Raw genomic sequence first — 14,038 nt, forward strand, 5'->3', positions numbered from 1 at the left:
TCACCCCGCTTCTAGCCGGCAGGGCCGGGGCGGACAAAGGCCGCAGCCCCTTGGCGGGCTGAGGCACCCGGCGGAGCTGCGGCCCCTTCCAACAGGTACCGCGCAGGCGGCAGCGGTGGCCGCCGCGGGCCGGACAGCTCCTCCCGCCGCCCGCTCTCGGCGACGAGGCCGAGCGCCCCGCGGCATGGCGGCCCCCCGGCGCGGCGGGAGGGACAGGGCCGCCGCCAAGGCGGCCATGTTGTCGTCCTGCGGTCTGTGGTAACTTTCGGGGAAGTTTCTTTCCCGGCCTCTGGGGGAACGCGGAGAAGGAGGCGGGGGCGAGGAGAGGCGGGGGGGGGAGGTGAAAATCCGCGACCGCCGGGACAGGACGCGGCGGGACCGCTCGGAGAGGCGGCGGGCTGGGGACCTAAGGGGGTGTCCGACCCCGCTGCCTCCCCGCGCTCCCGCCGCGGGCCGCGCTGGGTCCGCCGGCGGCGGCGGCGCCGTATTCACCGCGCGCTTTAGGCCGCGGCGCTGCGCAGACAGCGTACCGCCGCCGTCCCTCCGCCCGCCAGCGTCGCTCGCGCCGCGGCCGCCGCCCCGCCCCTCCTCGCCTTCGCCCCGCCTCCCCGGGCCGCTTCTCGGCCGCCCATTGGGCGGCGCGGCCGTCAGTCGGCGGCTGGGCCCATCTCGCGCTCCCCATTCATGCAGTTTGGTTGCGTGTTGGTGTATTTTACTGTTTGCAATAAAGAGGGGGGGATTTTTTTTTGTTCAGTTTCTGCTGCAATTAACTCTTGGTCCCTTTTATACATCTTTTTTTTTTTTCCTTTTTTTTTTGTTAAATTTTGCAGAACGGTTGAAACAGTTTGTTGTTGTTTTTTTTTTTTTTTCCCGGTGGTTACATTTATTTTTTTTTTTTATATCTTATCTAGATCTATATATTTTGCAATCAACTATTAAGGTGCAACTATGCCCAAAAGAAAGGTAAGTACGGAAACAAGGACAAAATAGGGGGAGAGAGAAGGGGAGCGATTAAAGCGGCGTTCGCAGAATTATCCGCGGGGTTTTGCGCGCGCGCGTGTGCGTGGATTTGGAGTTTTTTCCCTTTTTTTTTTTTTTTTTTTTTTTTTTTTTTTTTTTGCATTTTTAATTTCCCGTGCATGTCCTAAAGCGGAGCCGGGGACGGGAAGGAGAAGGTCTGCGGCGGGTGTGGGGCTACCCTGGGCGGGCAAAGGGAGGCCGCGAGTTCACTTCGGGCCGTTTTCGCTGGCGAGGAGGAGGCTGAGCAGTGTCTCCATGCTGGATTACAAACAGCCATGGTGCTGCCGCTGCCCCTGTGGAGAGAGCACAGCCCGGCGCGGGAGGCTCCGCAGCTCACCCACCGCCTAAACCTTGGTCCCAACCCTCCCGGGCACCTCCGGGGATATTTTAGGGCAGATCGGGTCCTTCCCCGAGGAGGATTTGGGTCTAAACGGTGCTTCTTTCTCCTGCGTTTGCCTTTGTTCTCCTTTTTTTTTTTTTTTTTTTCCTCCCACTTCTTGTCATACCAGATGGTTGTGCAATGGTAATTTGGAGCCATTAGGCGGCGCAGAATTTGAAACTGTCCTTGAAGGAAAGCGGGGAAGGGATTCACCACCATCATTAGGAACTTTGGCTTCAAGGCCAACACTGACTATTCCCTTTCCTCTTTCCGCACCCCCCCCCCCCCCCCATCGCCACCCTCCTCCCCTCAACCGCGGGCACCGAGGCCGCCATCCGCCACTACCGGGGCTGGGCGCTCCCCGCCGCCCCACTCTCGGCCCTTAGGGTTTGCTCTCGACGCCCCGCGGCTGAGGGAGGAGGAGGAGGAGGAGGAGGAGGCGGTGGCGAGGCCTAACACCCCCCCCCCCCCCAACCCCGCCGGGCTCTTCGGCTGCCTGCGGGGCTTCGGGCCGGTCCAGCCGCTCCCGGCCCGGGCCGGGGGCGGCGGGACCGGCCCGAAGCCCCGCGAGCGGCCGCGATCGTGTCGGTACCGAGCGCCCGGCATTGTCCTTGCGCGGCGCCGGCGACGACCTTGTTGTGGCAGGTAATTTGGCGGGAACTTTTTAAACGCGGCGACGTCTTTGCGTGGTGGCGTAAGCTCGGCGGCCCCGAGGCATTGTGGGAGTTGTAGTCCTGGAGGTGGGGGGGGAGTGTGTCCGCCATAGTTCTTCTTGGCTGGGTACCGGTCTCTTCACCCCGTAGGAGGAGGGAGGGGAGGCAGGCGGTGCGTTCATGGCTGCAGGGTGGCAATGGGTGTCCTTTGCTCGCTCCCGGGCTGCCTTCAGGGCTGTGAGGGAGCTGAGCGCAGGGGATGGCGACACCTTCTCACCTCAGTGTCTTGCTTTGCTTGCAGGCTCCAGCTGAAGGCGAGGCAAAGGAGGAGGTAGGAGCTGCTTCTTCCATGCTAGTCCCCATTCGTTCCCCAGTTACGAGGCCCCCAGGGGTGGCCTGCAGCCCCCAGGGGTGGGTTTGGGGTGCCTGTGCCCATCCCTTCACCTGTCACCTCAGGTGGGTTCTGGGTGTCCCTGCTGAAGGGACAGCACTGGGCTGAGGCCACTGGGCCCAGCGGGAACATGTCCCCTTTAGCCAGTGGCTCAGTGACAAGAGTCTTCACGGCACCACTCCTGCAAGTAAAGAAACTTTATTCCTTACAGTGGGCTAAAAGGGAGGTAGCATGGAGCGAAAACTATTGAACAAAGCTGCGCTTTGCGGAAGTCATCGCCATAACAGCCGTAATTTAATAAGTTTTAGAGTGTGTATGGGGCTTCAAAGGGCCGGTTTATTCTGGGTTGTAGTTCTGAGAAAGCACTGCTGTATGTGCTTCCTGAATTTTAGTGACGTGTCTTTCTTTACACAGCCAAAGAGAAGGTCAGCTAGACTATCCGCTGTAAGTATCTTTATTGACTCTTTTCATATTACAGGCACGTAGGATGCTAAGTTCTAGGGGACAGTTACAGAGAAACTATTTCATCTTTTCCCCACCAATATTGTGAAAGGCATGCTTAAAGTATTGCAGTATTTAAAAGTAAAAATTCCCATTCTCTGTTTCTAGTATCAACACTGTAAAGTGTTGATACTGTAAAGACACTGACACTATAGACATGTGTTAGCTAACATTCAGTCTGGATGCATGAGTATCCAGAGTCAAGGGATACTGATTTAAAGATGTGTTCGTTCTCTGTAGGTCTTCTCCATGCACGTACCTGCTCACAGCTCCATAAATTACCTGCTCTCTTCTTATACTTGTAATCTGCCCAATGAATTTATGGGCCCAGCTGTTGGGTAAACTGAGACCTAGAGGGTGTAAATCTGTCATGTGGGTTCAGCCCAAAGTCACAGCCTTAAACAGGCTCTTGGCAGCCTTTTCTACAGACACTCAGTGCACCCAGCCCTTTTTTAAGCCATCTTGGAAATGCCAAGTTTGCTATTTAAGAGAGGAAGTACTTAATTTCAGTGAAATCTAAGCTGCGTATTCACACATAGAGTTATGTCCAAATGTTAATACCTTTATTTTTGACACACACTTGCCTTCAAAGCAGACAGTAACACCCAGACACAGTAATGATCCACTTACTACTACTGTCAGCATCTGTACCGTGACTACCATGACATAGATGTGGAGACATGGGTTTGGATAACAAAACACGCTGATCTGTCTCTGATGTTTTCTCCTTTGTAATACAGAAGGAAGCAGTCAGCTCTAAACTACTTTTTGTTTTACAGATTTCAGAAGTTACCAATATATTACTAAAACATGTATAGCATTTGTCTGACTGTCTCTTGTGTATGTTTTGTGCAGAAACCTGCTCCGCCTAAACCGGAGCCAAAGCCCAAAAAGGCAGCACCTAAGGTAAGTGTTCAAGATCTCTTGAACTGAAGTTGTACTTCTCTTTCTCAAGGTGTTTATAGAGGTAAAAACCCCATCCACAACTAGCCATTTTGTTTCTTCATCATTTTCTTTAAAGATTTAAGATTTAATTATGTGAGTTAAAAGAACGTGAAAGATGTAAGGATAATTTTATCCAGTTCCTAGTGAAGGAATGTGGTAAACTGGACAGGTTTTAAATTGGTTGTGATGAGGCTTTACTGCTTGCCTGGCAAGGCCATTCTGAAGTTTCATGTAATGTATTGCTGGGAAAACGATGCTTTGAATAGAGATCGAAGAGTCAGAGAAAGCATTCAAAATCATGTTTTTAATTGCAGTTTCTTACCATGTTTTCTTTGAAAGGCACGTTTTTCAGTTAGTTATCAGTTTATTGGATTTTAATGTGGAGATAAAGTTCTACGTGCCCGTTTTGTTAAGCTGGATATATTTGGAAATGTCAAAAATATTGGCATATCTGACAGTATAGTTAAGAAAGAAACTATTTAAAGCTCATTTTTGCTTTGGAAGAACAGTTTGAAATTTAAAAGGGGACAGTTGTGCAATCCATGAGGTGTTCCTTATACCCCTTTTCTGCCAAACTCCCCCAGTGGTCACAGCTTGGAGGGCTTTTTTTAGGTCTGTCTGTCAATATGCAGATTGTATGAGGATTTTGTAGCTGGGAAAAAGCCAAACACATAAAACCCAAACAACCCAACCCCAAACAAAATCCCCCAGTCCCCATTCAGTGTTCTTTTTAGCCTGTTCCCATCGTATATTTTCCATTGTGGTTTCAGCGGGTCATACAGGTGAGTCACAGGTGCAGGAGATGCTATAGTTACAGAAGGGGTTGATGGGCTGTGGACCAGGAGCTGTGCTCTGTATGTTTAAAAGCCCTTGCAATAGCATATGGCATGTAAGGCTTCCAGGTGATGAAAACTGTTCCACCTCCAAGGCCTTCTGTACTGAGCAGCAGAGATGTCATGAGACACAAGGCGGAGAACCCGGCTTGTAGTTCTGGGGACCGCACACCTCAGCTCTGTAACCGCAGTGCTGTGTAAAGCAAGTTTTTCCCATTGGCGTCTCTGCGGTGCAGCCGTATGCCTAGATGCCATTCCATAGGGCAGGAGAATCCAGGAACCCTGCTGCCCTGCATTCCTGTGGCTGCCAAGCTCTGGGTTGCATCTCCCTCTAGTGGCTGTTCCCCCGGGAGCAAGAGAGCCAACCATGGGTGGTTGCTCTTCCAGCCCAAGTGACAGAGAGCTGGCTTGGGGATCTGAAAGACCTCAGCTTCTGCTGGTGAGCTGTGCAGAGGTGCAGAGGTCAGTGCAGTTGCACATAACGCGCGTTGTTGGTATTTTCTATTTTACAGGTTTTTTACATTCAGTTTTTATGGCAGCATCTCGGGGTTTATACAGAGAAGCTGCGTTAATTGAATCTTAAAAGTTGCAGAAGTAAGCATTCAGAACTCATTTTGTAAGAGGAAGTAGTGGTAAAAACAAGGGTTAATGGCTTTAGACTGAAAGAGGGTACGTTTAGATTAGATATTAGGAAGAAGTTCTTCCCTGTGAGAGTGCTGAGGCCCTGGCACAGGGAGCCCAGAGGAGCTGTGGCTGCCCCATCCCTGGCAGTGTTCAAGGCCAGGTTGAATGGGGCTTGGAGCAAGCTGCTCTAGTGGAAGGTGTCCCTGCCTGTGGCAGGGGGTTGGAACTGGATGAGCTTTGAGGTCCCTTCCAACCCAAACCATTCTGTGTTTCTATGAAGTTAAGGACTGTAAAAACTTAGTTTTGTCCCTTACTGCACAAGCGGTATTGTGTGGCTTCACTCTGCATTCGTAGGCAGTCTAGTTCTGTTGGGAGTGCTGCCTCGGTCATTGCCCTGCACAGTGTACACCAGTTGGACTTGGAAAGCATTGGCTCTCGTGCTGGTTTGAGGTCAGGATAGTTGAGCTGTATTTTTGGCTCTCTAGAGCTCCTAATACCGGATCAATATCTGGGTAAAAGGTTATGTAGTAAGAATTATGCAGGCATCTTTAATTCTTGTTTCCCCCAAGTGCTTTACTTTGCAACCTCCAGGTTCTTTAAATGTTCTATTTTTGTTAGAAAAGAGTCTACCTTTTAAACTCAAACATATTGAAAAACAGAGCTGGGAAAGAAAGTTTTATCACCGTGTAAAACACATGACCTTATTGCTGAGCTGATGTTGCCATCTGCATAGAAAAATAATACAATAGTATTAGCTGAGAACTAGCTGCGAGGATGGAAGGAGCTTGGAATTTGAAAAATAACATTGTTTCCTTGGGCATTTTTTTCCTGGTCTCCCTCAGTTGTGGAAGGGGACTTGATCCCTTACAGAATAACTGTTACCATGTCCCCAGGAATCTCATCTTGCAGAACAGAGCAGAGATCCTGGAATCCTCACTCACAGCTGTGTGCTGCCAGACACTTTCTCTCCAGTCAGTCCAGCTGTGGAAGCCAGTTTCTGTGTATTCTCCTCAAATGCTTTCTTAAAACGGGCTTTACTGGCAAAGAGCAGGCTGCAGAGAAATACAGTTTTAGCTCTGTTAATACTTTATTGTCTTTTATTGATGGGATAAGGAAGAGACACCCTTCTTCAAATGCCCCCAGGCCCTTAAAAAACCCTTATGGCTTACATTGGAAGAGCAAGTAACTAACACAGCTGTGCTCTCGAGTATGGAACATACTGATGCTGCTGGACTCCTTACTTGAGCTTCAAAGGTCTGAGGAGATCTGTTCAGGTGACAGAGAGCATACCAGCACCACAGTAGTATTGCAGTTTTAAATCTTACTGCCAAACAGTACCAGTACTTGGGGCCTGATATTACTGTGATAGTTCCCTTTTTTCCTGCCTCTCTTTAGTATTGGAGGACTGTTCAGCCAATGGAGGGGAAAAGGAGTGAGTGGAGGCATGGTTTTTTCTTTCCTACTCTGGTGACTCTTCCTTCTCTTGGAAAGATCCACTCCGTATCGCTGATAAATCAGTCCCCAGGGATGAGGAGAGGCCTGTTGGGAGTGGGCAAGGCCTGGGAGAAGGGGACTTCTAACACTGTATTGCAGTAGTTTCCTAGATGGGCTGAAACCCCTCAGCAAGGTCAGACTGGGGAGCAGGAGGTTAGACTGGAAAGAGCCCCTCACCCCTTTGGGTGCTGCTAACCTCCCATCTTAAATTTTCTGCAGTATTGTAGGATGTGATATTAATTGCAGTGAATTTTTAATCATCAGTATCATGGGAGAATTAGGTGACTGCCCCTTATTATATTCCATATCCAAGTCCACCCGTTAGCAAGCAGCTAATTTTTAATATGAATTCATTTATGTATACTAATAAGCAAGGTGTTGGAATAAGAAAGTATACTTTTTGTAACTTCTAGTCACAGAGGCACTCTGTCTTCTGAGTAGATCTATATATATTCGGTAATCTGTTCACTTCCCTGTGAGCAGTAATTTTGCAGATACTTATGGTTCCTTTGTTGGAACTAGGTTAATCAAGAGAGGAACTAAGCTGGTTTGCTTAGCGCAGTTACTTAGCGGCAGCAAGAGGCAGATCCTTGGAAGTGAAACTAATGAGAGTTGTGCTCATTAACGCACTGGGGTTGGGATCTGACCTTGCCATGTAGAAAACTGTTGCTACCAAAGTTGTAGCGTCAAGTTTTGCTTTGATTTAGCCTGATCCACGTATGAGAATCTGCACTTAGATAATAAATGCAAAGTTCTTGTTACTGAAGTGATGCTGTTGAGCCCCCAACTTGTCGATCACACAAGTGGCTTATTATAGTAAGGAATATTTCTGGCAGGGAAGGGGGAAAGTCCTTTGACTACAGCTTTGTTACAGTTTTCTAAATAGGCATTAATAGCACATCTGAAGTATTCTGGTATTTGCACTAGTTGTACATGTTCTTTTTGTTCTGTGGTATGTCTTTCAGCAGCGCAGCAGGAATACAGGCCAGTTCAACATTTTTTAGCTAATTTAATTGAATGCCTACTTAAAATGGGAATTCTTTTAACCCCAGCCATGGCTGCTTTTATATTATGTCCTTCCAAGTAGCACATTCAGGACAGAACAGAAGGAAAGCACTTCTCCTTAGGAACTTTGATCTCATCTTTGTCAATAGGAAGTTCAGTGAGTAGAAGGAGGTTGTACAGACTGTTTTGGAGCTTCGAAGGTGCTCATGCAGATGTACACGGTGGAGTGTAGCATAACTGTATCACGGTCTGTTTTCTTAACAGAAAGAAAAGGCAGCAAATGATAAAAAGGAGGACAAAAAAGCAGCAACAAAAGGGAAAAAAGGAGCCAAAGGCAAAGATGAAACTAAACAAGAGGATGCGAAAGAAGAAAACCACTCTGAAAACGGAGATACCAAAACTAATGAGGTACTTAGCTACAGTAAACGTGGGACTAAACACAGATGTATTGGTAATAGAGGTGCAGGAGCTAATGGCTGGGCCTTCTTGTCAGAAGGAGGTGTGTTTCACTGCAGTCCTGTACAGACAGACAAGCTGCAGTATCTGCACAGGGCAACTGCCAGGGAGAGCCTGAAACAGTAGCATTCTCCTTCCGACTCAGTCCCGCTCTATGCTAGAGCCCTTCCACAGGTGGTCTGTGCTGTTGTAGTGCCCCTCTTGGGGTTGGCACAAGAGCAATGCAGAATATTTGGGGAACAATGGAGCTCAGTCAGATTGCTGTCTAACCCTGAGCTGACTATGCATAGCCTCTCTGGGCCGCTGGATTGCCTGTTCTGCTCAGCACAGGTTGGTACTGTGCCAGAAATCTGGTTTTAAGTTTTACACAATTCTTTAAAACAATTCTTTGCCTCGGAACAATTCAACGAGAGGTCTGCAAAACAAACTCAGTCTTGTCTCTTGATCTGCAAGCCTCTTTCTTACAGGTTCTTATTGTATCAGCTGCTTACCTAAGAGCTGCCATTGGCTAGGACTGGCTGCAAGCTTCAGTCAGCTCCTGGTGGCCTTTTCCTAGCAGGTTTCTTGCTGATAGTAGGAGCGCAGCATTTGCTGTGGGCTCCCTTTGCCCCTGTAGGCACAGACCAGCCTGTTGTGTTCTCTGTTGCTTTTGACTGACAGTTGTCTCCATGTGTTGAGTATTGTTACCCAGTCAACAGGTTGTTTCTTCTTTCAGTTTTAAAACTAAACTTCTTTTTTTAGTTTCTTTGCTACAAATTACTATGGGACTAATGTATTACAAAGGATCTATGCTAGGATCTTTGCAGTTTGGATGTGTTGACTTAAAAAGTAACAGCTGTTTTTATAGAGAACAGATGAGAACCAGTTTCCCTGAAGTTTGGACAGTATCAATTCCTATACTTCCCTGTGACTTACAGAGATGAGGACTTGAATTTGCCCTAGTGTATGACTGAGCCTAAGCTAAAATACGTTATAAACTTCTGCCTCTTTGGAGGCACTTAACATTCCCAAATTAACTCGGATTTAATGAATACTCATCTGTGTGTTAATTTTTAGATGTCTCAGCTGACACGGTGTTGTGTTGATGTTTTCTGTAGTGGCTGTGTGTTCTTGTGTGGCTACACAAGATGTTGTCCATGTCTGTGCTAACAAACTAATCTCTTTGATGCTTGTTAGAATGGAATCCGATTAGCATTACCAATAATATTTCTGTTCTTCCCAAACACTTTTATAGGCACCAGCTGCTGAAGCATCTGATGATAAGGAAGCCAAGTCCGAGTAATGTTAACCCTGCCCTATATCTCCATCATTTGGTATCCGTACCTCCATGCTGTATTGTTAACAGAGAGGAATATTTTTATCAACTATTTTATAAATGCAGGTTTTTTTAGCATGAATTTAATTATGGAACATCTTCATCTCGGTTACTTGGGAATTAAATCCCTAACAAAGAAAACAAAAACAAAAAAAATCATTGTTTTTAAATTTTGTGATTGTAATAGTTTGTATGGTACATGGAAAGAATAAGTGGTGGTAGCTTTTGACTTCTGTCAGTGTGTCCCTTTTTGTGTAAGTCATGCTTACAGACTCCAGGTTTTAATTTTCCCCTTGTATGTGTTGTATGGTTTCTTAAAGTGGGGAGGTCTCAAAACAAATAACCGTGTTAAACATTCCAGTGGTTCTGTGGGTTGCTTTTATAAAGAAGGTGAGCTATTTTCATGAAAAAAAAAAAAAAACCTAAGAGCTGGAAATCTGTTGTTTCCCAAATGTAATTTTATTTTGTCAGTTTTGAAAAAAAAAAAAAAAAAGAAAATAAAATAAAGTGTAATCATGTTTTTAAACGAAATACAAACATTTCTTTTAAAAGGGCAGGTTGGTTGTATGTACCCACTGTTAGGAATTTTGCTGGATTTATCTTAATAAAAAAGACTCCTCAAAAGCTGATTGTGGTTTGTTGCTTGTGCTGCAAACGTACTGCTGGAATGCTATGGAATTCCTGCAGCAGTACAGGGCCTGGGGCCGAGGGGACCTGTGCAGCCAGAATGCTTTGGGCCACAGCACAACTGGGGCTGGAGCCCCTCTGCTCCTCAGCTGTGCAAGCGGCTCTATGGGCCAGCCTCTTGGGAGCTGGAGTAGGAACAGGCAATGGCAGAGGAACCGCAGAGCTGGGAACAGCTTCCAGGTGGAGGCTGAGCTTGTGAACTTCAGTACTTGCTCAAGCCAAGGTGGGATGCTTGGTGTGGTCCAGCGCGCCTTGAGCAGTACAGATGTTAGTGTAAACTCTGAAGGGCACCGTCTGCTTTCCTTTTATGTGTCTGTTAACTGGTGTGATCTGAGGGGGCTTCTTTCCTTAGAAACACTGCAGAAGCTTAGAGACCACCACGTTTACATCACACCCTTATCGGTACCGAACAGTTTTCTGTTGGTGTAGAAATGTTCGTAGTCCTGGTCAACATCCACACTCTCATAACTGCTATTTGTAGTTTTCTTTAACCACGTATTACTCACAAAATGCTTTCTTAGACTCACATAGCTTCTCCTAGCATGATAATGTGTGTGTACAGAAGTGCTTTCCACCAGTGCAAGCTTTATTATTGTGGGAAATGATAGCTAGGCTGGCAGGTAGTTAAGTGGGGCTTTAGTATTGGTTTTTACCTTGCCTCATTTTTGTTGCTACGGCTATTCTATGCGCCTTTATTTAAAGACACTTCAAGTTTTCCTCTTAAAGCCTCATTTTATATAGAGTCTCTTCACACTGATGACCAAATACATTATATATTTCATAAGAAGAAAAATGTCTGCAATGCAGAAACCTTATCTTCCGCATTAAATTGTTTCACAGCCCAGAAATAGGAAATTCCAGGAGCTTGCATATTTTTATCTGATATCCAAAACCGAGGCATTTCAACACATAGCATCCTGTATTAAATGTGTGTTTCAGGATCAGTACCCCAGGGCATCAGCTGCTGGATGATCTTTAATGTGGATTTAATTTTCAAGGCCTAAAGCACCAGGGATTTTTATTCCTGCTGCACCACCTTCATTTGGCAGAACTGCTCTAAACACATCAGGGTTAACTGGGCCAGAGCTCCCTCAGCAGCAAAGGTGAGAGAGTATTTAGGGGCCTTTTCCTTTGCAGCATATTCCCTATCTGCAGTGACTTTCAGGCATACTCTGGTGTCTCCTGCAGTGAAAGCTGATGGAACCCCTTCCCTGGTGGAAGCGTGGTGAGATGCATGGATAAAACCAGGGAGATTCGGAATGTCCCCATTAGAAGATGATCCAACAATAGTTCAGATGTTATCCTGACACTTTCACATCTAAAAATGATTGACTGGATTTAGCCTGCTTTTGAGTAGTGAACAATCACAAGCACAGCAGCATGCTCTGCATATGTGCTACAATCATTTTTAGGGTCTGACTGGATGCTGCTTGAAGCTGATGAGAAATACCAATGGGTCTCTACTGCCTCGGGGAGAAAATGCACATTGGAATGAAGTTTTATACTTGTGTATCATCTCCCTGCCCCCAGTGGTTTCTCTAAAAGGGCTTGAAATAGCAGCTCCAGGTCTGCAAGGAAGGTGAGCTCCTCCAAGTCTTGGTACCACTGAACCATTTAGCTTTAGTCACTGAGCACTTCAAGCACTGTTATTTAAACAACAGCAGACACTATGAATATGGATGATATTCTTAGCAAAGGGCTCATCTACATGCCAAGGTATCACCAACCCCTGTGTGCTAATTGAGGTCGTTCTGTATGTCAAGGCATGTTTCTTCCTTTTCATCCGGAGGTTGTTCCACCAAAACATACAATTGAGTGGTTGGTTTTGTTTATTTCTTCCTCTCCTAGCGCCAAGGCAAGAGTTGTTCTTAATTCTATAACTATTGTTATAATCAGGCTCCTGTTTCAAATAAGTACTGAAAATTGCTTCACTTTTCAGACAAACCTCGCTCAAATTCATAACTTTTCTGAGCCATGGGGTATTGAGCAAGTTGCACAACTGAATAGATCGCCTGCCTTGTGCCAGGTCCTCCTCATCTGTTGGTCCTGATGTCTAGACACCGAATCAAAGGCAAGCTCCATGTCAGTTTGCAAGCTTTGCTTAGCTTATGGTTGTCCCAAAAGCAAAGGTTTCAAAGGGGGAAAGCTTTTCTACTGACCAGTCAGCTGGGTGCACCCACTTTTGGGTTCAGTTGCAGTATGTGGGAAGCCACCTTCCCCGTGATCCTTGGGTGCCACACAGCAGTGCCCTGGGTGCGGGTGGGAGATGTCTGCTCATTCCAGTGCTGTTTGTGAAAGGTTGGGATCGTTGCTCGGCAGGCAAAAGCACTGCAGGAGCTTGATTATTACTATTAATCGTAACAATTAGGGCCTTAGGAGATGGGATGCGGTGAAGAGATTCATGAGTCTAAAGCTAGTGATGGTTCTGAGGGGCTATAAGGATGTTTTTAGCTGGGGGGAAAGATACACAGTGAGGCTGGGAAGAACTTGCAATAGTGAGATGCCCGTGTAGCTCACAGGTTATTGGACAAGACATGGGTGCAATTGTTGGCCTGGATTTTGCAACGAAACATGGTGCAAGGAGGTGCTAATGCTGGTTATAATGTTTTGGATACTCTTTTTGAGGTAGTTTGAAAACCTTACGACCTGTTTGTCATGCAGACAGTGAGCACTGCTGATGCTGTTACCTGCTAAGCAGGAAGCCTGCAAATCCTCACATCTTACATGCAGAGAAAACCCAAGGTGAATGCAGTCTGCAGTGTGCCCCAGTGCTGGGAACCCGGGTGACCAGTGCCAGGCCCAGGACAAGTCGTGGTGTTGAGAGCAGGGGCTTGGAACTGGATGAGCTTTAAGGTTCCTTCCAACCCAAAGCCATTCTGTGAGAGGAGAGCAGAGTGGTTACAATGGGAATCAGTGCCTGGGGCCACGTTACCCTGTCACATAGAAACACCGACAGCGTACAGTGGCAACGTCAGTACAGTGAGATGACAGTGAACAATGACCCCATTGTAGTGCAACACTGAGGGGATCATGTTAATGTTTCAGACTTGTCTTACTGCTGAGGGGGTTCCTCATAATGACTTTATTTAGTAGCAGTCATTGGGCAAGCAAGGCTCTTCACTAGGACTTTTGTCTTGTCATCCGTGCTAGGCTTGGTGCATTAATACAGCTCACGATGTAACTTTTGGTGCAGGCTCCTAGCTCAGCATGGGGACGAGGGAACTTCAGATGCCTTTGAAGTTTAAAAGAAAGTGCTGAGACTTCCCATTCCTTGCAATAATGCATGTTCTTGTTGGATCCTCAACAGAACTTGGGCAAGCATTTGCTTATTGTTTTGTCAGAACAATGAAAGGCTTCGAAAACCACTGATCACCATCCTGGAAAGTGAGGTCTGAAATAAAAGGAAGTGTCTCCAGACTCTTTCCTGGTGTCCACCATCAGCAATGTGCTGGGGCAGCAATGGGAGAGAAAAAGCATGGCAGAAAAGGAAAAGCACAGGGAGGTCCTTGGGATTAAAACAAAAGGGTAAACGGGAGAAAGTTAAAAACAACCCAGTCCCCCATACCACAGACAAGGCGGGGTTTTAGGTACATCCTGCATCCACCTCTGCTCCTTTGACTGAAGCGACTGCACGCAGGAGCCAGAAAACCCAGGTCTGATTTGCAGAACGAGAGCAACTCCCTGGTAGTTAATGGAGTTACACTGGTGTTAATCTGATGAAGCAGAAAGCAAATT

General features: G+C 46.8%; 1 protein-coding gene across 3 annotated transcripts; it reads left to right on the forward strand.

Annotated features, from left to right (window-relative positions):
• Positions 1-76: 76 nt before the first annotated feature.
• HMGN5 (high mobility group nucleosome binding domain 5) lies at positions 77-10,245 on the forward strand. 3 transcript variants are annotated; one of them, XM_057404769.1, is made up of 7 exons: positions 77-95; positions 912-963; positions 2,354-2,383; positions 2,858-2,887; positions 3,800-3,850; positions 8,110-8,253; positions 9,536-10,245. In XM_057404769.1, the coding sequence occupies exons 2-7, from the start codon at positions 949-951 to the stop codon at positions 9,581-9,583; spliced, it is 318 nt and encodes a 105-aa protein (XP_057260752.1). In that variant the 5' UTR covers positions 77-95; positions 912-948; the 3' UTR covers positions 9,584-10,245. The 3 variants fall into 3 exon arrangements, with proteins under 3 accessions (XP_057260752.1, XP_057260751.1, XP_057260750.1); XM_057404768.1 differs by lacking the exon at positions 77-95 and adding an exon at positions 681-699; XM_057404767.1 differs by lacking the exon at positions 77-95 and having other exon boundaries at positions 822-963.
• The last annotated feature ends 3,793 nt before the right edge of the window (positions 10,246-14,038 follow it).

The sequence above is a fragment of the Pezoporus wallicus genome, unplaced genomic scaffold (genome assembly GCF_028554395.1).
Source record: "Pezoporus wallicus isolate ANWC-B61680 ecotype Strahan unplaced genomic scaffold, APGP_CSIRO_Pwel_v1 contig_5104, whole genome shotgun sequence".
NCBI classification, from domain to species: Eukaryota; Metazoa; Chordata; class Aves; order Psittaciformes; family Psittacidae; genus Pezoporus; species Pezoporus wallicus.

Coding starts and splice junctions, on each gene's coding strand:
- HMGN5 (XM_057404769.1), top strand. Junction 2,384..2,857: donor AAGGCGAGGCAAAGGAGGAG/GTAGGAGCTGCT, acceptor TTCTTTACACAG/CCAAAGAGAAGGTCAGCTAG. Junction 2,888..3,799: donor GGTCAGCTAGACTATCCGCT/GTAAGTATCTTT, acceptor TGTTTTGTGCAG/AAACCTGCTCCGCCTAAACC.